Below are 17,255 nucleotides of genomic sequence, written 5' to 3'. Positions count from 1 at the left end.
CAGTAGTGAGTCATTTAGCAGACTCTCTTATCCAGAGCCACTTACAGTAGTGAGTCATTTAGCAGACTCTCTTATCCAGAGCCACTTACAGTAGTGAGTCATTTAGCAGACTCTCTTATCCAGAGCCACTTACAGTAGTGAGTCATTTAGCAGACTCTCTTATCCAGAGTCACTTACAGTAGTGAGTCATTTAGCAGACTCTCTCATCCAGAGTCACTTACAGTAGTAGTGAGAGCATACATTTTCATAGGTGTTCATCATACTGGTTTGCTGTGGGAATTGAACCCACAACCCTGGCCTTGCAAGTGCCATGCTCTGCCAACTGAGAAATGGATGTTATGAAACTCTCTCGCGTGCATCTGTTTTGGGAAAAGTCCTCAATGAAACTGACATTAAATGTGGAGAATGATACACTTGCCATCTAGTATTAATGTATATGCATTGCAGGCTACCATTTAATACAATAATTACTTCGACATTACGATATCATTGGAGTCATTGCAAACCATTGCAAACCATTTTGTGCCACTTGTGTAGCCTACTTGGAGCTGGGAAACGGATTTAATACATAACCTAGAACTTCCTGGAGGTACTGCAATACCAGGTCGATGCGTGGAGTGGACGGAGCAAGCCCCTATTCCATCTCCCTGTTCCAAAAATCTATTTAATATATGGTCCCCAGACAGGGGACGTGTCAGATATTAAACTGATAACAGATTATTTTTTCTTTTGGAAAAGTTGTATTGACACATTTCCTTTAAAAAACATCATTTCATACACATAAAAACAGCAATAAGGCATAAAACACAGCATTTGAAAGTTACATTTAAATTTGTTAAAAAGTACATGTTGTTAAAATCATTGAAAACAACCATGAATAAAAGTACTTTCCTGGTAAACATCACATCTGTAAAAAGCATTTAAAATGTGTACTAATGATCTAACAAAGGTAAAACATTTTTAAGACGTGAAAAACACGTTAAAAAGTCACTTTGTTAAAAGGCTTTCTTCGGTCCCTTGTACAGGAACGGGGTGAGTCCTTATCAAACTCGCCTCATCCTGCTCTCCTGAATAAATTACCATCCCGTCCTTCGGGGCCCAGAGGAGATCCCTCCCCTAGGCGCATCGCCCTTGGCGCCACAGCGCTGTCAGTCCGTGGCCGCCGGGACCTAGGGTGTTCTGGGGGACCCTCCGCCTGGGGTCGAGGCCCCCTTCCTTCCGTACCATGGCCACTGCCTGGGGGGGTGGTCTCTACGCTTTTCCCTACCAGCAGGTTGCGGGGAGGACCACAGTGCTTCCTTCAAGCATGTGAAGGTGGGCCAGATCTTGGTGAAGGCCTTCGATGGAATAGGCCTTCGGCCCACCCCATACAGCACGAGCTGAGGTGTTAGGTCCTCCCCTGCTGGCAGACACGGGTTGATCAGGGGACCTGCCTCCTTCCACAAGTCCCTGGCAGCTCTGCACTCCCAGAGCATGTGCCTCACCGACTCTTCTTGGCCGCAGCCTGGTCGGGGCACGCGGATGTCCTCACCATGCCCCGTGAGTGCATAACGGCCCTGACCAGGAGGATCTCATGGGCGACCATCCAGGACAGGTCCCGATGCCGGTTCAGGAGAGCAGGATGGGCCACGTTGCGCCAAACCGTTGTGGGCTCGCCTGTAGCGAAGGTCAGGTGGAAGGTCAGGTGGGGATATTCTATCAGAAGAGAGCGGTGTTTAGTTAAAACCGTGACAATTTCTTTTTCCAGTTTAAAATATCTTAAAAACTTCTGGAGCTGGACGTAGTGTGTGGGTATCAGGAAAGAGACTGGGGCTCGTAGGTCAACTGGGATCAGCCTCAGGGTCCTGAGGTAAGATCCCAGCCAGAACCGTGCGAGGGCACTAAGGTCTAGGAGCACGAGGACAGATGCAGAGCCTCGGTCTGACGCCATTAAAAGGTAATTTACCACGTTCACAAGTGCTGTCTCAGTGCTATGATGGGGTCTGAAACCAGACTGAAGCATTTCGTATACATTGTTGTCTTCAGGAAGGCAATGAGTTGCAGCGCAACAGCCTTTTTCTAACATTTTTGAGAGGAATGGAAGATTCGATATAGGCCGATAGTTTTTATATTTTCTGGGTCAAGGTTGGGCTTTTTCAAGAGAGGCTTTATTACTGCCATTTTAGTGAGTTTGGTACACATCCGGTGGATAGAGAGCCGTATATTATGTTCAACATAGGAGGGCCAAGCACAGGAAGCAGCTCTTTCAGTAGTTTAGTTGGAATAGGGTCCAGTATGCAGCTTGAAGGTTTAGAGGCCATGATTATTTTCATCATTGTGTCAAGAGATAGAGTACTAAAACACTTTTACATTTACATTTAAGTCATTTAGCAGACGCTCTTATCAAGAGCGACTTACAAATTGGTGCATTCACCTTATGACATCCAGTGGAACAGTCACTTTACAATAGTGCATCTAAATCTTAAAGGGGGGGGGGGAATACTTATCCTATCCTAGGTATTCCTTAAAGAGGTGGGGTTTCAGGTGTCTCCGGAAGGTGGTGATTGACTCCGCTGTCCTGGCGTTGTGAGGGAGTTTGTTCCACCATTGGGGGGCCAGAGCAGCGAACAGTTTTGACTGGGCTGAGCGGGAGCTGTACTTCCTCAGTGGTAGGGAGGCGAGCAGGCCAGAGGTGGATGAACGCAGTGCCCTTGTTTGGGTGTAGGGCCTGATCAGAGCCTGGAGGTACTGAGGTGCCGTTCCCCTCACAGCTCCGTAGGCAAGCACCATGGTCTTGTAGCGGATGCGAGCTTCAACTGGAAGCCAGTGGAGAGAACAGAGGAGCGGGGTGACGTGAGGGAACTTGGGAAGGTTGAACACCAGACGGGCAGCGGCGTTCTGGATGAGTTGAAGGGGTTTAATGGCACAGGCAGGGAGCCCAGCCAACAGCGAGTTGCAGTAATCCAGACGGGAGATGACAAGTGCCTGGATTAGGACCTGCGCTGCTTCCTGTGTGAGGCAGGGTCGTACTCTGCGGATGTTGTAGAGCATGAACCTACAGGAACGGGCCACCGCCTTGATGTTGGTTGAGAACGACAGGGTGTTGTCCAGGATCACACCAAGGTTCTTAGCGCTCTGGGAGGAGGACACAATGGAGTTGTCAACCGTGATGGCGAGGTCATGGAACGGGCAGTCCTTCCCCGGGAGGAAGAGCAGCTCCGTCTTGCCGAGGTTCAGCGTGAGGTGGTGATCCGTCATCCACACTGATATGTCTGCCAGACATGCAGAGATGCGATTCGCCACCTGGTCGTCAGAAGGGGGAAAGGAGAAGATTAGTTGTGTGTCGTCTGCATAGCAATGATAGGAGAGACCATGTGAGGTTATGACAGAGCCAAGTGACTTGGTGTATAGCGAGAATAGGAGAGGGCCTAGAACAGAGCCCTGGGGGACACCAGTGGTGAGAGCGCGTGGTGAGACAGATTCTCGCCACGCCACCTGGTAGGAGCGACCTGTCAGGTAGGACGCAATCCAAGCGTGGGCCGCGCCGGAGATGCCCAACTCGGAGAGGGTGGAGAGGAGGATCTGATGGTTCACAGTATCGAAGGCAGCCGATAGATCTGGAAGGATGAGAGCAGAGGAGAGAGAGTTAGCTTTAGCTTGTTTGATCCTATGTCCTGGCAGAGTTGTGCAGACTCAGGACAACTGAGCTTTGGATGAATACTCAGATTTAAAGAGGAGTCCGTAATTTGCTTTCTAATAATAATGATCTTTTCCTCAAAGAAGTTCATGAATTTATTACTGCTGAAGTGAAGGCCATCCTCTCTTTTGGAATGCTGCTTTTTAGTTAGCTTTGCAACAGTATTAAAAATAAAATTTAGGATTGTTCTTATTTTCCTCAATTAGGTTGAAAAAAAATATATATATATGATGAGCAGCAGTGAGGGTTCTTCGATACTGTCTTTCCAAGCTAGTTGAAAGACAAAAAAAAAAAGTGTTCATTGGATAAATGTGGTGAATATTCTCTTGCTGGGCTAGTTTTCAGGCCTTGTGGGCTAGTTTTCAGGCCTTGTGGGCATAGTTATATTTGTACCAATACAAAATGGTCCAAGGCAGTATTATTATTTTTTAAAAGGACACTACTTTAAAATATATATTCTTAAAATCTTGCAAAATATATTCCTTAATTTGATGGCACATAAAAACACACAATTTGACATTGGTCCACATATTTTAGCTAGACCTGGCAACCCTGCCATTATCCCACATCCCCATCATTTCACAATACAAAGACTTATTCTCTTCAGGAAAAGTTTATTGTTAAAATGTCAAAGAAATACATAAGAGACACGCACAACTTGTACATAATCAGTTTACATTTCTTTACAGTAGAAAAATAATGATATTTAAAGTTTACAGGACTATATGTACTACAGTTACATTTTTAAATATTTTTTTTATCATTTAGAAGTGGATAACGAGAAAGCAAAATATTTTTTTATCATTTAGAAATGGATAATGTGAACCATTTCTGTCAAAAATCATCCTTGAATACATTCACACTTTTGAATAGTAATAGTAATATTATAAATTACAGCATTAAATTCATCCCAGCAACAACCTTACACACAACAATTGGAGGACTATATTGGACACCATAGTTGTACGTTATTAGTAAGATACTGTATCTTTGGATGCATTGAATGAGGAAGATAAGGGGAAGTCATAGGCTGGGAGTAATACAGACGTGGATCACGAGCAGAGTATTGATTTACATAAGAGACGTCAACAATAGTGAGATGTGTGTCAGGGATATGGCTTGGGGGAGGCCCAGATTTCTTCTGTCGGAGCCGTCTCGCCAGTTACCGTCTCCGATGTCATTGTTTGGTGTGAAAATGACCACGGAAGTTGGCCAGACAGCACAAACAGATCTGACTGATGGATAATAATTGGACAGGAGAACCAGGAGTGGTGTGTCGAGGTCATCAGAGGACCTAAGCCTTGTGTCCCAAATGGCACCCTATTCCCTAAACAGTGCACTACTAGACCAGGGAGGGCCCACATGTAGGCGACAGGGTGTCATTTAGAAGGCATTATGAGACTCATGGTGCTTCGGGTTGTCACTCAGACTCCCAGGTGTTTGTTAAGCCGGCTGAGGGCGTCGCCCACGATGTCCAGGTCGTGTCTCAGCTCCTCCACCACGCTGTTAATGCTGGGAGTGTCCTTCAGAACGTCCACACTCTGGGTGTAGGGGTTATATCGCACCGTGAACGGCCGCTTGATCGTCTTGGCAAACTCCCTGCAGGATGGGGAAGAATGAGTCATTATCTAGAAGCCTTTATGCGTCCCCACACAGATGGTAGGAGTCAGTAACAGACTATGTTCAGGTTGCAAGTTCAAACCCCCGAGCTGACAAGGTACAAATCTGTCGTTCTGCCCCCTGAACAAGGCAGTTAACCCACTGTTCCCCGGTCATTGAAAATAAGAATTTGTTCTTAACTGACTTGCCTAGTTAAATAAAAAAGGTAAAAATAAAACTTTAAAAAATGTATCAATCCAGTAACACTTTATTTACAGGGTACCTACACTAGGACATCATAACACATTCACGACCCGTACATAACCCATACATAAACAGTACGCACGTCCTTATGAAGGTAATCAACCTTTAAATAATGTGTTACTATACAGTAAGATTCCAGATGCCCCTTTGACCCTAAGGGTTTCACTCCTCACCTCATCTTGACTTTGGCCTCCTCGAAGCTGTCGGACACAAAGTAGACGTCCTGAAATGTGGTGATGATGCACTCTTGTTTACATGTGACCTTGGGGTCAAAGGGCATGATGACGGCGTTACCAGACAGAGCATGCTGGAGGGGAGAGGAAGAACAAAACATCTGGAATGTGCTGAGGCTGTGCCCTAAAATGGCAGTTTATTCCCCATAATGCATTACTTTTCCAATGGTACAGTTTCCCAGGCCCAGATTAAGACTAATCTTGTAAAAAAAAAAAAAAAGTGTTGACTTGACAGTCGCTGGACCCGTGTTAGAGTCCCAGTCGGGGACACCACCACCCCCCCCCCCCACAGATTTTGCTACAATGATATTGATATACCTTGAGTTCACTGATGGAGGACAGCAGGCCTGCTCCGTACGCTCTCAGCTTCCCCTCCTGTTTACACAGGCCGAACTCCACGGTGAAGAAATAACACTGAAACACAACCACACATGTAAGAGTCAGTAATGAGATGTGAACTGCCCCTCTCTAGGTTCTAGCACGGTCCCAGATCTGTTTGTGGTCTTGTGCCAACTCTGATTGGTCATTGTCACATCAATAATGATAAGAGTTGACAAGACAGAACAATCAGATGTAGGACCAGGCTAACCAGGTTCAGGGTTGGTGACTAAGCTATTCTCATACAACCAGCCACGTTCAGGGTTGGTGACTAAGCTATTCTCAACCAGCCAGCCAAGTTCAGGGTTGGTGACTAAGCTATTCTCATACAACCAGCCACGTTCAGGGTCGGTGACTAAGCTATTCTCAACCAGCCACGTTCAGGGTCGGTGACTAAGCTATTCTCAACCAGCCACGTTCAGGGTCGGTGACTAAGCTAATCTCAACCAGCCACGTTCAGGGTCGGTGACTAAGCTAATCTCAACCAGCCATCCTTGAGAAGAAGGTGAGTAATGTTACTAGACAGCAGTGGTATAAAGTACTGAAGTAAAAATACTTTAAAGTACTACTTTAGTCGTTCTTTTTAAGGTATCTGTACTTTACTATTTATATTTTTGACAACATTTACTTTACTTACATTCCTGAAGAAAATAAAATACTTTTTACTCTGTACATTTTCCCTGACACCCAAAAGTACTTCTATGAAGGCATCTTTCCTTTTACTCAAGTATTGGGTGCTTTTTTCAACTACTGATCACAGTACTTTTTGTTACAGAATCTACAAGGTTCAGCGTTGGTGCTAAACTGATCTCAAGCACCAGTCAGAATTGTTTTAAACTTTTCTATGTAATATAACATCTATTATATTCAGTGCTGGTACAAAACTAATGTCCCTGGGAAGGCTAATGTTAGACAGGATGACTACTCTAACCGTCCCTGGGAAGGCTAGTGTTAGACAGGATGACTACTCTAACCGTCCCTGGGAAGGCTAGTGTTAGACAGGATGACTACTCTAACCGTCCCTGGGAAGGCTAGTGTTAGACAGGATGCCTACTCACAGTGGCCAGGGTCTGTATGGCTAGTGTTAGACAGGATGACTACTCTAACCGTCCCTGGGAAGGCTAGTGTTGGACAGGATGACTACTCTAACCGTCCCTGGGAAGGCTAGTGTTGGACAGGATGACTACTCTAACCGTCCCTGGGAAGGCTAGTGTTGGACAGGATGACTACTCTAACCGTCCCTGGGAAGGCTAGTGTTGGACAGGATGACTACTCTAACCGTCCTGGGAAGGCTAGTGTTGGACAGGATGACTACTCCCTGGGAAGGCTAGTGTTGGACAGTCCCTGGGAAGGCTAGTGTTGGACAGGATGACTACTCTAACCGTCCCTGGGAAGGCTAGTGTTGGACAGGATGACTACTCTAACCGTCCCTGGGAAGGCTAGTGTTGGACAGGATGACTACTCTAACCGTCCCTGGGAAGGCTAGTGTTGGACAGGATGACTACTCTAACCGTCCCTGGGAAGGCTAGTGTTGGACAGGATGACTACTCTAACCGTCCCTGGGAAGGCTAGTGTTGGACAGGATGACTACTCTAACCGTCCCTGGGAAGGCTAGTGTTGGACAGGATGACTACTCTAACCGTCCCTGGGAAGGCTAGTGTTGGACAGGATGACTACTCTAACCGTCCCTGGGAAGGCTAGTGTTGGACAGGATGACTACTCTAACCGTCCCTGGGAAGGCTAGTGTTGGACAGGATGACTACTCTAACCGTCCCTGGGAAGGCTAGTGTTGGACAGGATGACTGTCCCTGGGAAGGCAGGATGACTACTCCCTGGGAAGGCTAGTGTTGGACAGTGACCCTGGGAAGGCTAGTGTTGGACCCTGGGAAGGCTAGGATGACTACTCTAACCGTCCCTGGGAAGGCTAGTGTTGGACAGGATGACTACTCTAACCGTCCCTGGGAAGGCTAGTGTTGGACAGGATGACTACTCTAACCGTCCCTGGGAAGGCTAGTGTTGGACAGGATGACTATGACTACAGGATGACTACTCTAACCGTCCCTGGGAAGGCTAGTGTTGGACAGGATGACTACTCTAAAGGCTAGTGTTGGACAGGATGACTACTCTGGGTCCCTGGGAAGGCTAGTGTTGGACAGGATGACTATTCTCCCTGGGAAGGCTGTGTTGGACCCTGGGAAGGCTAGTGTTGGACAGGATAACTGACACAGTCCCTGGGAAGGCCAGGATGTCTGTAACCGTCCCTGGGAAGGCTAGTGTTGGACAGGATGACTACTCTAACCGTCCCTGGGAAGGCTAGTGTTGGACAGGATGACTACTCTAACCGTCCCTGGGAAGGCTAGTGTTGGACAGGATGACTACTCTAACCGTCCCTGGGAAGGCTAGTGTTGGACAGGATGACTACTCTAACCGTCCCTGGGAAGGCTAGTGTTGGACAGGATGACTAGGATGACTACTCTAACCGTCCCTGGGAAGGCCGTCCCTGGGAAGGCTAGTGTTAGACAGGATGACTACTCTAACCGTCCCTGGGAAGGCTAGTGTTGGACAGGATGACTACTCACAGTGGCCAGGGTCTGTATGGATTCATCTGAAGCTCCGAGGGAAGCCAGGCCTATCTCCTGGGAGAACTGGGCGAAGCTGGGCTCAGCCAGCAACGGGACGTGACCCAGCAATTCATGGCATGTGTCTCTGTGTGACCAGAAACAAGAAACGCTGCGTTACACAGCCCTTTATTTACTTTGCTTATATACTGAATGTATAGAGTACATAATGTATGTAAGGTATGTAGTGTGTAATGTGTAATATATGTATGTAAGGTATGTAGTGTGTAATGTATGTAGTATGCAAGGTAAATAAACACAGAATAAATGGAGAATCTAGCTAACTAGCTCATGATGAGATTATACCCTACAGTTGGGACACACCTTTCAGGTCATTCAGAATGTTGGTTAAGGGCCCTTCACTGAGGAATGTGGTTGTTCGTGACCATTGTGCATGTTTTGTATTTCCTATGCTGCCGTGCTGATGGAATTGTTGTGTAACTGTAAAAATGCAGGGATCACTTGCAAGAGAGACCTTGGTCTAAATGGGACACCCTGCTAAAATAAATGATGTACTTACGGCTCTGGTGTGTAGAGGGGATCGGAGCTGTGTCGGACATACTGGGTACAGTGGAACACACGGAAGGCCAGACCAGCTAGGAAGTCTCTGGGGGAAAGGTAACCTGCCACAGGCCTGATGGTAAAGCCTGTCCGCTCTAAAAGATTCAAGGCAATGTCACATACTGGATCCAAACTGTCACAAACAGAGGCCTGTTCCTGATCAATCTTACAAAATATTATATTAAAAACAAAATGTTTATTTTCAGCAAACTTAACATGTATAAATATGTGTATGAACATAACAAGATTCAACAACTGAGACATAAACTGAACAAGTTCCACAGACATGTGACTAACAGAAATTGAATAATGTGTCCCTGAACAAAGGGGGGGGGGTCAAAATCAAAAGTAACAGTCAATGCAGCTGGTGGCCACACCAGATACTAAGTACTGCAGTGCATCACCTCATGGACTGCACCATAGTTTACAGTTCTTGCTGTGAGATGTTACCCCACTCTTCCACCAAGGCACCTGCAAGTTCCCAGACATTTCTGGGGGGTATTGGCCCTAGCCCTCATCCTCCGATCCAACAGGTCTCAGACGTGCTCAATGGGATTGAGGTCCGGGCTCTTCGCTGGCTATGGCGGAACACTGATATTCCTGTCTTGCAGGAAATCACACACAGAAAGAGTAGAATGGCTGGTGGCATTGTCATGCTGGAGGGTCATGTCAGGATGAGCCTGCAGGAAGGGTACCACATGAGGAAGGAGGATGTCTTCCCTGTAACGCACAGCGTTTAGACTGCCTGCAATGTGACAAGCTCAGTCCGATGATACTGTGACACAGCGCCCCAGACCATGATGGACCCTGCACCTCCAAATCGATCCCGCTCCAGAGTACAGGCCTCGGTGTAACGCTCATTCCTTCGACAATAAACGTGAATCCGACCATCACCCCTGGTGAGACAAAACCGCAACTTGTCAGTGAAGAGCACTTTTTGCCAGTCCTATCTGGTCCAGCGACAGTGGGTTTGTGTCCATAGGCGACGTTGTTGCCGGTGATGTCTGGTGAGGACCTGCCTTTCAACAGACCTACAAGCCCTCAGTCCAGCCTCTCTCAGCCTATTGCAGATAGTCTGAGCACTGATGGTGGGATTGCGTGTTCCTGGTGTAACGCGGTCAGTTGTTGTTGCCACCCTGTACCTGTCCCGCAGGTGTGATGTTCGGATGTACCGATCCTGTGCAGTTTTTTTTTTTTACATGTGGTCTGCCACTGCGAGCACGATCAGCTGTCCGTCCTGTCTCCCTGCAGCACTGTCTTAGGCGTCTCACAGTACGTACGTTGCAATTTATTGTCCTGGCCACATCTGCAGTCCTCATGCCTCCTTGCAGCATGCCTAAGGCACGTTCACGCAGATGAGCAGGGACCCTGGGCATCTTTCTTTTGGTGTTTTTCAGTCAGTAGAAAGGCCTCTTTAGTGTCCTAGGTTTTCATAACTGTGACCTTAATTGCCTGCCATCTGTAAGCTGTTAGTGTCTTAACGACCGTTCCACAGGTGCATGTTCATAAATTGTTTATGGTTCATTGAACAAACATGGGAAACAGTATTTAAACCCTTTACAATGACAATCTGGGAAGTTATTTGGGTTTTTTAGGAATTATCTTTGACAGACAGGGTCCTGAAAAAGAGACGTTTCTTTTTTTGCTGGGTGTATATATAACATTTATTTTACCATTAAAGTCTAACATGCTCTTGCTCTGTCTGTATCTCTGTTTCTGTCTCTCTGTTTATCCATCTGTGTGTGTCTCTCTGTCTCTCTCTCTTACACACACAATATACACACAAGCCACCCCCCACCCATCTCACCTCTAAGGAAGCGTGATACGTCCTCTAGCTGGGGTATGTTATCCTCTCTACATTCACAGTGTTTGGCCAGTAGAGGCAGATTCTTCAGGTACTCTCTACAGGCGTGGGTAGGGTACAGCTTGTTGAGCTCCCGGTACACCACCGCCCACGTCGCCAACTCCTCCTCTGTAAACTCTATACGAGGGATAGGATCCCCACTGAAAGATAAGGACAAGATCATGGCTGTTATTAGAATATAGTAGAGTAGAATACAGTAGAGAAGAATAGAGTAGAATACGGTAGAATAGAGTGGAGTAGTATATAGTAGAATATAGTAGAGTAGTGCAGTAGAATAGAGTACAGTTCAGTAGAATGGAGTATCGTACCGTAGAATATAGTAGAGCACAGTAGAATATAGTAGAGTAGAATAGAGTACATTAGAATATAATAGAATACAGTACAGAGGACTAGAGTAGAATACAGTAGAGTACAGTAGAATACTTTAGAATATAGTAGAGTAGAGTGCAGTAGAATAGAGTACAGTAGAATAGAGTACAGTACAGAGGAATAGAGAACAGTAGAATAGAGTACAGTACAGAGGAATAGAGTAGAGTGCAGTAGAATAGAATACATTTACATTACATTTAAGTCATTTAGCAGACGCTCTTATCCAGAGCGACTTACGGTAGAATAGAGTGGAGTACAGTAGAATACATTAGAATATAGTAGAGTACAGTTCAGTAGAATAGAGTACAGTAGAATAGAGTAGAGTTCAGTAGAATATAGTAGAACTAGAATAGGAGGAAACTTGATATGGGATCCATTATTTGATTTTAATGATCTTTTATTCTTGGAAAATGTGTTATTTCAACCATAATGTACTTACTGTCTGTAGTTCATGGCGAGATCAGCGAAATGCTTCCTCCTCCTTCTGTAGACGTTGTCCTTGAAACCCTGTGAGAAGAGGGTGAGATCTAACGTCGTTAGGAAAAAAAACATCAAGATAAAGTCATGTATAAAGGTTATAAAATAATGCCCTAGTAATGCCCTAGTTTCTAGAATTATATTACATACCGGATGGTCAGCATACAAGTCTGATCCGTACATCAGAACCCGGTTCGCACACTTGTCCAGATCTGAGATCTTCTTGGGGAACCAAGGGACATTTTCTATATCTGAAATCGAAAGGATTTGTTTTTCCACTTAAAATTAGGTCCATCGTGTATTTGTAAAGATTGGAATATACTTCTGTGAGACTAAGTGTAAATACGGTATACTGTTGCAATATAAAAAAAACTTTAGTCAATATACTGTGATAGAAATCAATCGTTTAAAAATAATGTTAAAAAGAAAATGATACTGTGGCATACCTTCTTCAGGTAAACAGGAGTTATCAGGAGGGTCCATGTCCACTACGTTAACGTGCTTACGTAGCAGATGAATGATCTCGTTGAGCTGCTCGTGATCGCTGTCACAGTCCACGAAGATCTCAAATTCAGAGTTACGCCTTTTCGATTTTCTGGATTCTATGTGGACAAGATTGACGTGGTTTTCCTGTAAAATAAATGGAATATATATATATATATATAAATGGAATATATATATATATTTTTTTTTTAAATGTGTTTTATTTGTTACATCTACAATATAATGTGTGTAATCTATAATCTGTTGCTACGTTTGTAATATATTGTTCAGTAATGTTCATGGAAATCATATTATGCAAAACAGTGGAGGCCTGCATTGCATAGTTACTTCACCCCTACCTACATGTACAAATTACCTCAACGAACTTGTATCACCGCATACTGACTCCATACCGGTACCCCCTGTATATAGCCTCGTTGTTATGTTATTGTGTTACCTTCTATTATTTTTTTACTTTAGTTTATTTGGTAAATATTTTCTTAACTCTTCTTGAACTGCACTGTTGGTTAAGGGCTGCACTGTTGGTTAAGGGCTGCACTGTTGGTTAAGTAATAATTCCACGGTAAACTACCTGTTTGTATTCGGCGTATGTGACAAATAAAGTTTGATTTGATAAATCACGTTGAACCAACATAGCCTAAATAGACCAATTTATATTCGGATTTTTACATCAGGTGAGATCAAAAAGTTTAAAGAACATTGTTGTCACAAACGAGATAGGTTACGTACATTGTGCAGGTGCACATTAATTAGGTTACATACATCGTGCAGGTGCACATTAATTAGGTTACATACATCGTGCAGGTGCACATTAATTAGGTTACATACATCGTGCAGGTGCACATTAATTAGGTTACATACATCGTGCAGGTGCACATTAATTAGGTTACATACATCGTGCAGGTGCACATTAATTAGGTTTACTTGGAAAAGTTTCAGCGCTTTCACTAGTCCTCCGACTTCATTCTTGAGTGAGAAGACAATCGCTGCTCGGCCGTCTGACGGCGCGTTCTTTTTCTCTGTTCTGCATTCTTCAATCTTTGTAAAGGTCGATTTGTTCATCTGTGTGCGGGAGGAAAAAGACAACAACAAGAAAAACAGAAATTAGCGTGATGAGTCAACGACAGATTTGACGAATGCCCTTTTCAACAGCCAACTTTAATTAGTGTCGCTAGTATCCATCCAATGGCGCTAGGGTAGCCTAGTATCCATCCAATGACGCTAGGGTAGCCTAGTATCCATCCAATGACGCTAGGGTAGCCTAGTATCCATCCAATGGCGCTAGGGTAGCCTAGTATCCATCAATGACGCTAGGGTATTATCCATCCAATGACGCTAGGGTAGCCTAGTATCCATCCAATGACGCTAGGGTAGCCTAGTATCCATCCAATGACGCTAGGGTAGCCTAGTATCCATCCAATGACGCTAGGGTAGCCTAGTATCCATCCAATGACGCTAGGGTAGCCTAGTATCCATCCAATGACGCACAGTCTGTCTGCCTGCGGTGGGACATTTAGTCACTCAGCTGTGAAGGTGGCAGCTGTTGAATGCACGTGGCCCGAAACTAAATATCAGTCGACGTATTGTGTGTTTGGGGAATTGTAAGGTTAAATAACTTGAAATAGTTGTATATATATACCAGTTAAAGTGCCATATATATACAACTACAAAAACAATAAGACGTCTTACAAATGACTTAAATGTAATGTAATGTAAATGTCGACTGATATTTAGTTTCGGGCCACGTGCATTCAACAGCTGCCACCTTCACAGCTGAGTGACTAAATGTCCCACCGCAGGTAGACAGACTGTGCATATATATATATATATATATGCGCCTAGGACTACTTGGATTGATTTGTAAACTTGTACATTGAAGAAATACAATTAAACGTCAGAAAACAAATACACCACATTAAATAAGAAAGAAGCTAATTCACTTTGCTAACTAACAGCACGTTTAAATCCAGGTCTAAACTAGCCTATACTGTCGTGCCAATTAACTAATCAGTTGATCATACACGCACAATAACCGGAACAATATCCAGATCAGATGATTCACTTAATTTATCCCGATTATTTTACAGATAAAACTGTGTTCTCTAGTTTGTAGTTAAGAATTAAGATAACTCGTTAAAAAAATGTAAAACATTTTAATGTAATAGCAGAAACTATTGTACATTTAACCTGTTTGGACTAGATTGGATTAGTGGCGAGGGTCAATCGATTTTAATCCCGTCATCAAGTCAATGGAAATCAGCACCCCGGATAGCAATAACCCCATTTTAAACGTTGGTTGGTTGGCGCTGTCCATTGTTCTGAATTTCACTGGCTCGGTGAAAGGCACAGTTTCAAGGCATCCACATGGCCAATTAAATCAGTTTTTCATAACAATTAAGTAATAAATAAAACATAAAGCTAACATCTTAGTCTAATTACAGTCAACACGTTATTCAGTTAAAGTGCCATTTTGTAACAATTATCCTATAGTCTAAAATAAATTTAGCTAATTTAATTTGCCACCAACTGTACATCCTTCAGTGCCAATGAATTTAATTTGCTACCAACCATATTTCCCTCAGCTAATATGGACGAGACAGCGCGGGAAACCTGTTGTCGTTGGCCCCCAGTCAGTAGAATCCGTAGCAGCATTATAACTACCGAGATAGCAGTTTGGGACACCGGACAGTGGCACAGAACGGGTCAAATTGGCAAGCACTGCGCTGTAGGTGATTTAACGAAGTAACGACGGTGTGCCGGTGTCGGGTCCAAACACGAGATTTAAAGCAATCCCATTTAGGAGAGCGTGAGGTCGGAAACCTATTATTAGCTCCTCTAAAGCCACTTTAATCTACCACGCGAGATTAAGGTGCAGTTAATGGAGCCAACGAGACACAGTTTTAAGTGATCTTAATTTGATGTGAGTGATTATTTTACCCTATCACTTCTAATATGGGTATATATATTTGTATATTTTTATTTGATCGTTTTAATATATATGATCAAATTGATGGTGAAAACGATATGTCTGTATCAGTAGGCTAGTTATAGAGAGGTAACAGGTAACATTTCTGATGAATGAGGAACTGAAATGTTAGATGTGTTTTAATTGATTTAGCCTGATTGGGAGTACAAGTGCTGTTTCAAGAGGTTCGAGTGATTCTATATTTACGATTTATAGATAAGTCTTTTCAACCTGGCAATGCAAGATATTTGCAATTCTTTTTGGCAATGTTTTGTGTCCCTGCAAAGTTCTGCACTCAAGGAGTTCTCAGCGGTTGACGCATTGAAATGATCACCAGATTAAATCGGCTTAACCAGAGCTATATATATATACACACATGACTCTGGGCTTAACCAGAGCTATATATATACACACACATGACTCTGGGCTTAACCAGAGCTATATATATATATATACACACATGACTCTGGCCTTAACCAGAGCTATATATATATATATACACACATGACTCTGGCCTTAACCAGAGCTATATATATATATACACACACATGACTCTGGGCTTAACCAGAGCTATATATATATACACACATGACTCTGGGTTTAACCAGTGACGACAAAAAAAACATGCAACTGTCGTTGATTACTGATAAATTCATGTTTAGACCTACTAATTAGGCCACTACTAAATTGATATGACGTCTATCGCCAGATAGTGTTGTTTAAACGAATTGGGTTTAAAAAAAAGTAGAATAACCCAATGCTTATCTCCCATTCAAACGGATATCCCAGTTCCAAATGCAAATGTATCGATAACTATAAAGAAAGTTGCCTATAACAAGAAAACAAATATCGAATAAGGCAGAAAAAAAAGGAAATAATTTCTTACCTCATTGTTCAGTATCTTTTCTTCATTCCCGATGTTCATGGAGTCGAAAGATCTTCCTCGACGCGGTCCTACAATTTTATTGGAATACATATTAAAGTTCGGTACTAGTTATTCCCCTGTCTTGCGGATGTTTATCGACTTTGTAAAGTGGTAGTCTGCTAGGAGGAAGAGCAGGCTTTGGTATTTATCAACCACAATGCGGAGAGAGAGGAGGGGGCAGGATGGATGAGAGAGCAGGGGGCCAGGGGAGCGGAGAGAGGACAGGGTGGATGGGAGAGGAGGGGGCAGGGAGAGGAGAGGAGAGAAGGGGGCAGGGGAGAGGAGAGAGGAGGAGGCAGGGGAGAGGAGAGAAGAGAAGGGGGCAGGGGAGAGGAGAGGGGGGGGGAGAGAGAGAGGGAGGAGGCAGGGTGAAGGAGAGAGGAGGGGGCAGGGGAGAGGAGAGAAGGGGGCAGGGGAAGGAAGGGGGCAGGGGAGAGGAGAGAGGGGGGCAGGGGGAGAGGAGAAGGGGGCAGGGGAGAGAGAGAAGGGGGCAGGGTGAAGGAGAGAGGAGGGGGCAGGGGAGAGGAGAGAAGAGAAGGGGGCAGGGGAGAGGAGAGAAGGGGGCAGGGTGAAGGAGAGAGGAGGGGGTGGGTGGGGGTGGGTGAGAGGAGAGAGGAGGAGGCAGGGTGAAGGAGAGAGGAGGGGGCAGGGGAGAGGAGAGGAGAGGAGAGAAGAGAAGGGGGCAGGGGAGAGAAGAGAAGGGGCAGGGGAGAGGAGAGAGGAGGGGGCAGGGGAGTGGAGGGGAGTGGAGGGGAGTGGAGGGGAGAGGAGAGAGGAGGACAGGGAGAGGAGAGAAGAGAAGGGGGCAGGGGAGAGGAGAGA

At 44.7% G+C, this 17,255-nt stretch overlaps 1 protein-coding gene and 1 pseudogene across 3 annotated transcripts; both read right to left on the bottom strand.

The window, feature by feature from the left end:
* Positions 1-564: 564 nt before the first annotated feature.
* LOC124038858 lies at positions 565-742 on the bottom strand (annotated as a pseudogene).
* A 3,586-nt stretch (positions 743-4,328) lies between these two features.
* Positions 4,329-16,520, bottom strand: tph1a (tryptophan hydroxylase 1 (tryptophan 5-monooxygenase) a). 3 transcript variants are annotated; one of them, XM_046352204.1, is made up of 11 exons: positions 16,395-16,520; positions 13,468-13,605; positions 12,486-12,669; positions 12,190-12,290; positions 12,002-12,069; positions 11,137-11,333; positions 9,289-9,424; positions 8,730-8,856; positions 6,091-6,186; positions 5,713-5,846; positions 4,329-5,275 (listed from the first exon to the last, which is right to left on the bottom strand). In XM_046352204.1, the coding sequence occupies exons 1-11, from the start codon at positions 16,482-16,484 to the stop codon at positions 5,101-5,103; spliced, it is 1,446 nt and encodes a 481-aa protein (XP_046208160.1). In that variant the 5' UTR covers positions 16,485-16,520; the 3' UTR covers positions 4,329-5,100. The 3 variants fall into 3 exon arrangements, with proteins under 3 accessions (XP_046208160.1, XP_046208161.1, XP_046208162.1); XM_046352205.1 differs by lacking the exon at positions 16,395-16,520 and adding an exon at positions 15,112-15,272; XM_046352206.1 differs by lacking the exons at positions 13,468-13,605; positions 16,395-16,520 and adding an exon at positions 12,899-13,038.
* Between the last annotated feature and the right edge of the window lie 735 nt (positions 16,521-17,255).

Source organism: Oncorhynchus gorbuscha, linkage group LG06, assembly GCF_021184085.1.
Source record: "Oncorhynchus gorbuscha isolate QuinsamMale2020 ecotype Even-year linkage group LG06, OgorEven_v1.0, whole genome shotgun sequence".
In the NCBI taxonomy this organism is placed as follows: Eukaryota; Metazoa; Chordata; class Actinopteri; order Salmoniformes; family Salmonidae; genus Oncorhynchus; species Oncorhynchus gorbuscha.
This window is presented reverse-complemented; position numbering and strand designations above follow the sequence as displayed.

Bases quoted from the DNA above. Each gene is read 5' to 3' on its own strand.
- tph1a (XM_046352204.1), bottom strand. From the start codon at position 16,484: ATGTATTCCAATAAAATTGTAGGACCGCGTCGAGGAAGATCTTTCGAC. The intron at 8,857-9,288 runs GTAAGTACATCA...CTGGTCACACAG, and splicing joins CCCCTCTACACACCAGAGCC to AGACACATGCCATGAATTGC. The intron at 5,276-5,712 runs GTGAGGAGTGAA...CCCATCCTGCAG, and splicing joins GAGGCCAAAGTCAAGATGAG to GGAGTTTGCCAAGACGATCA.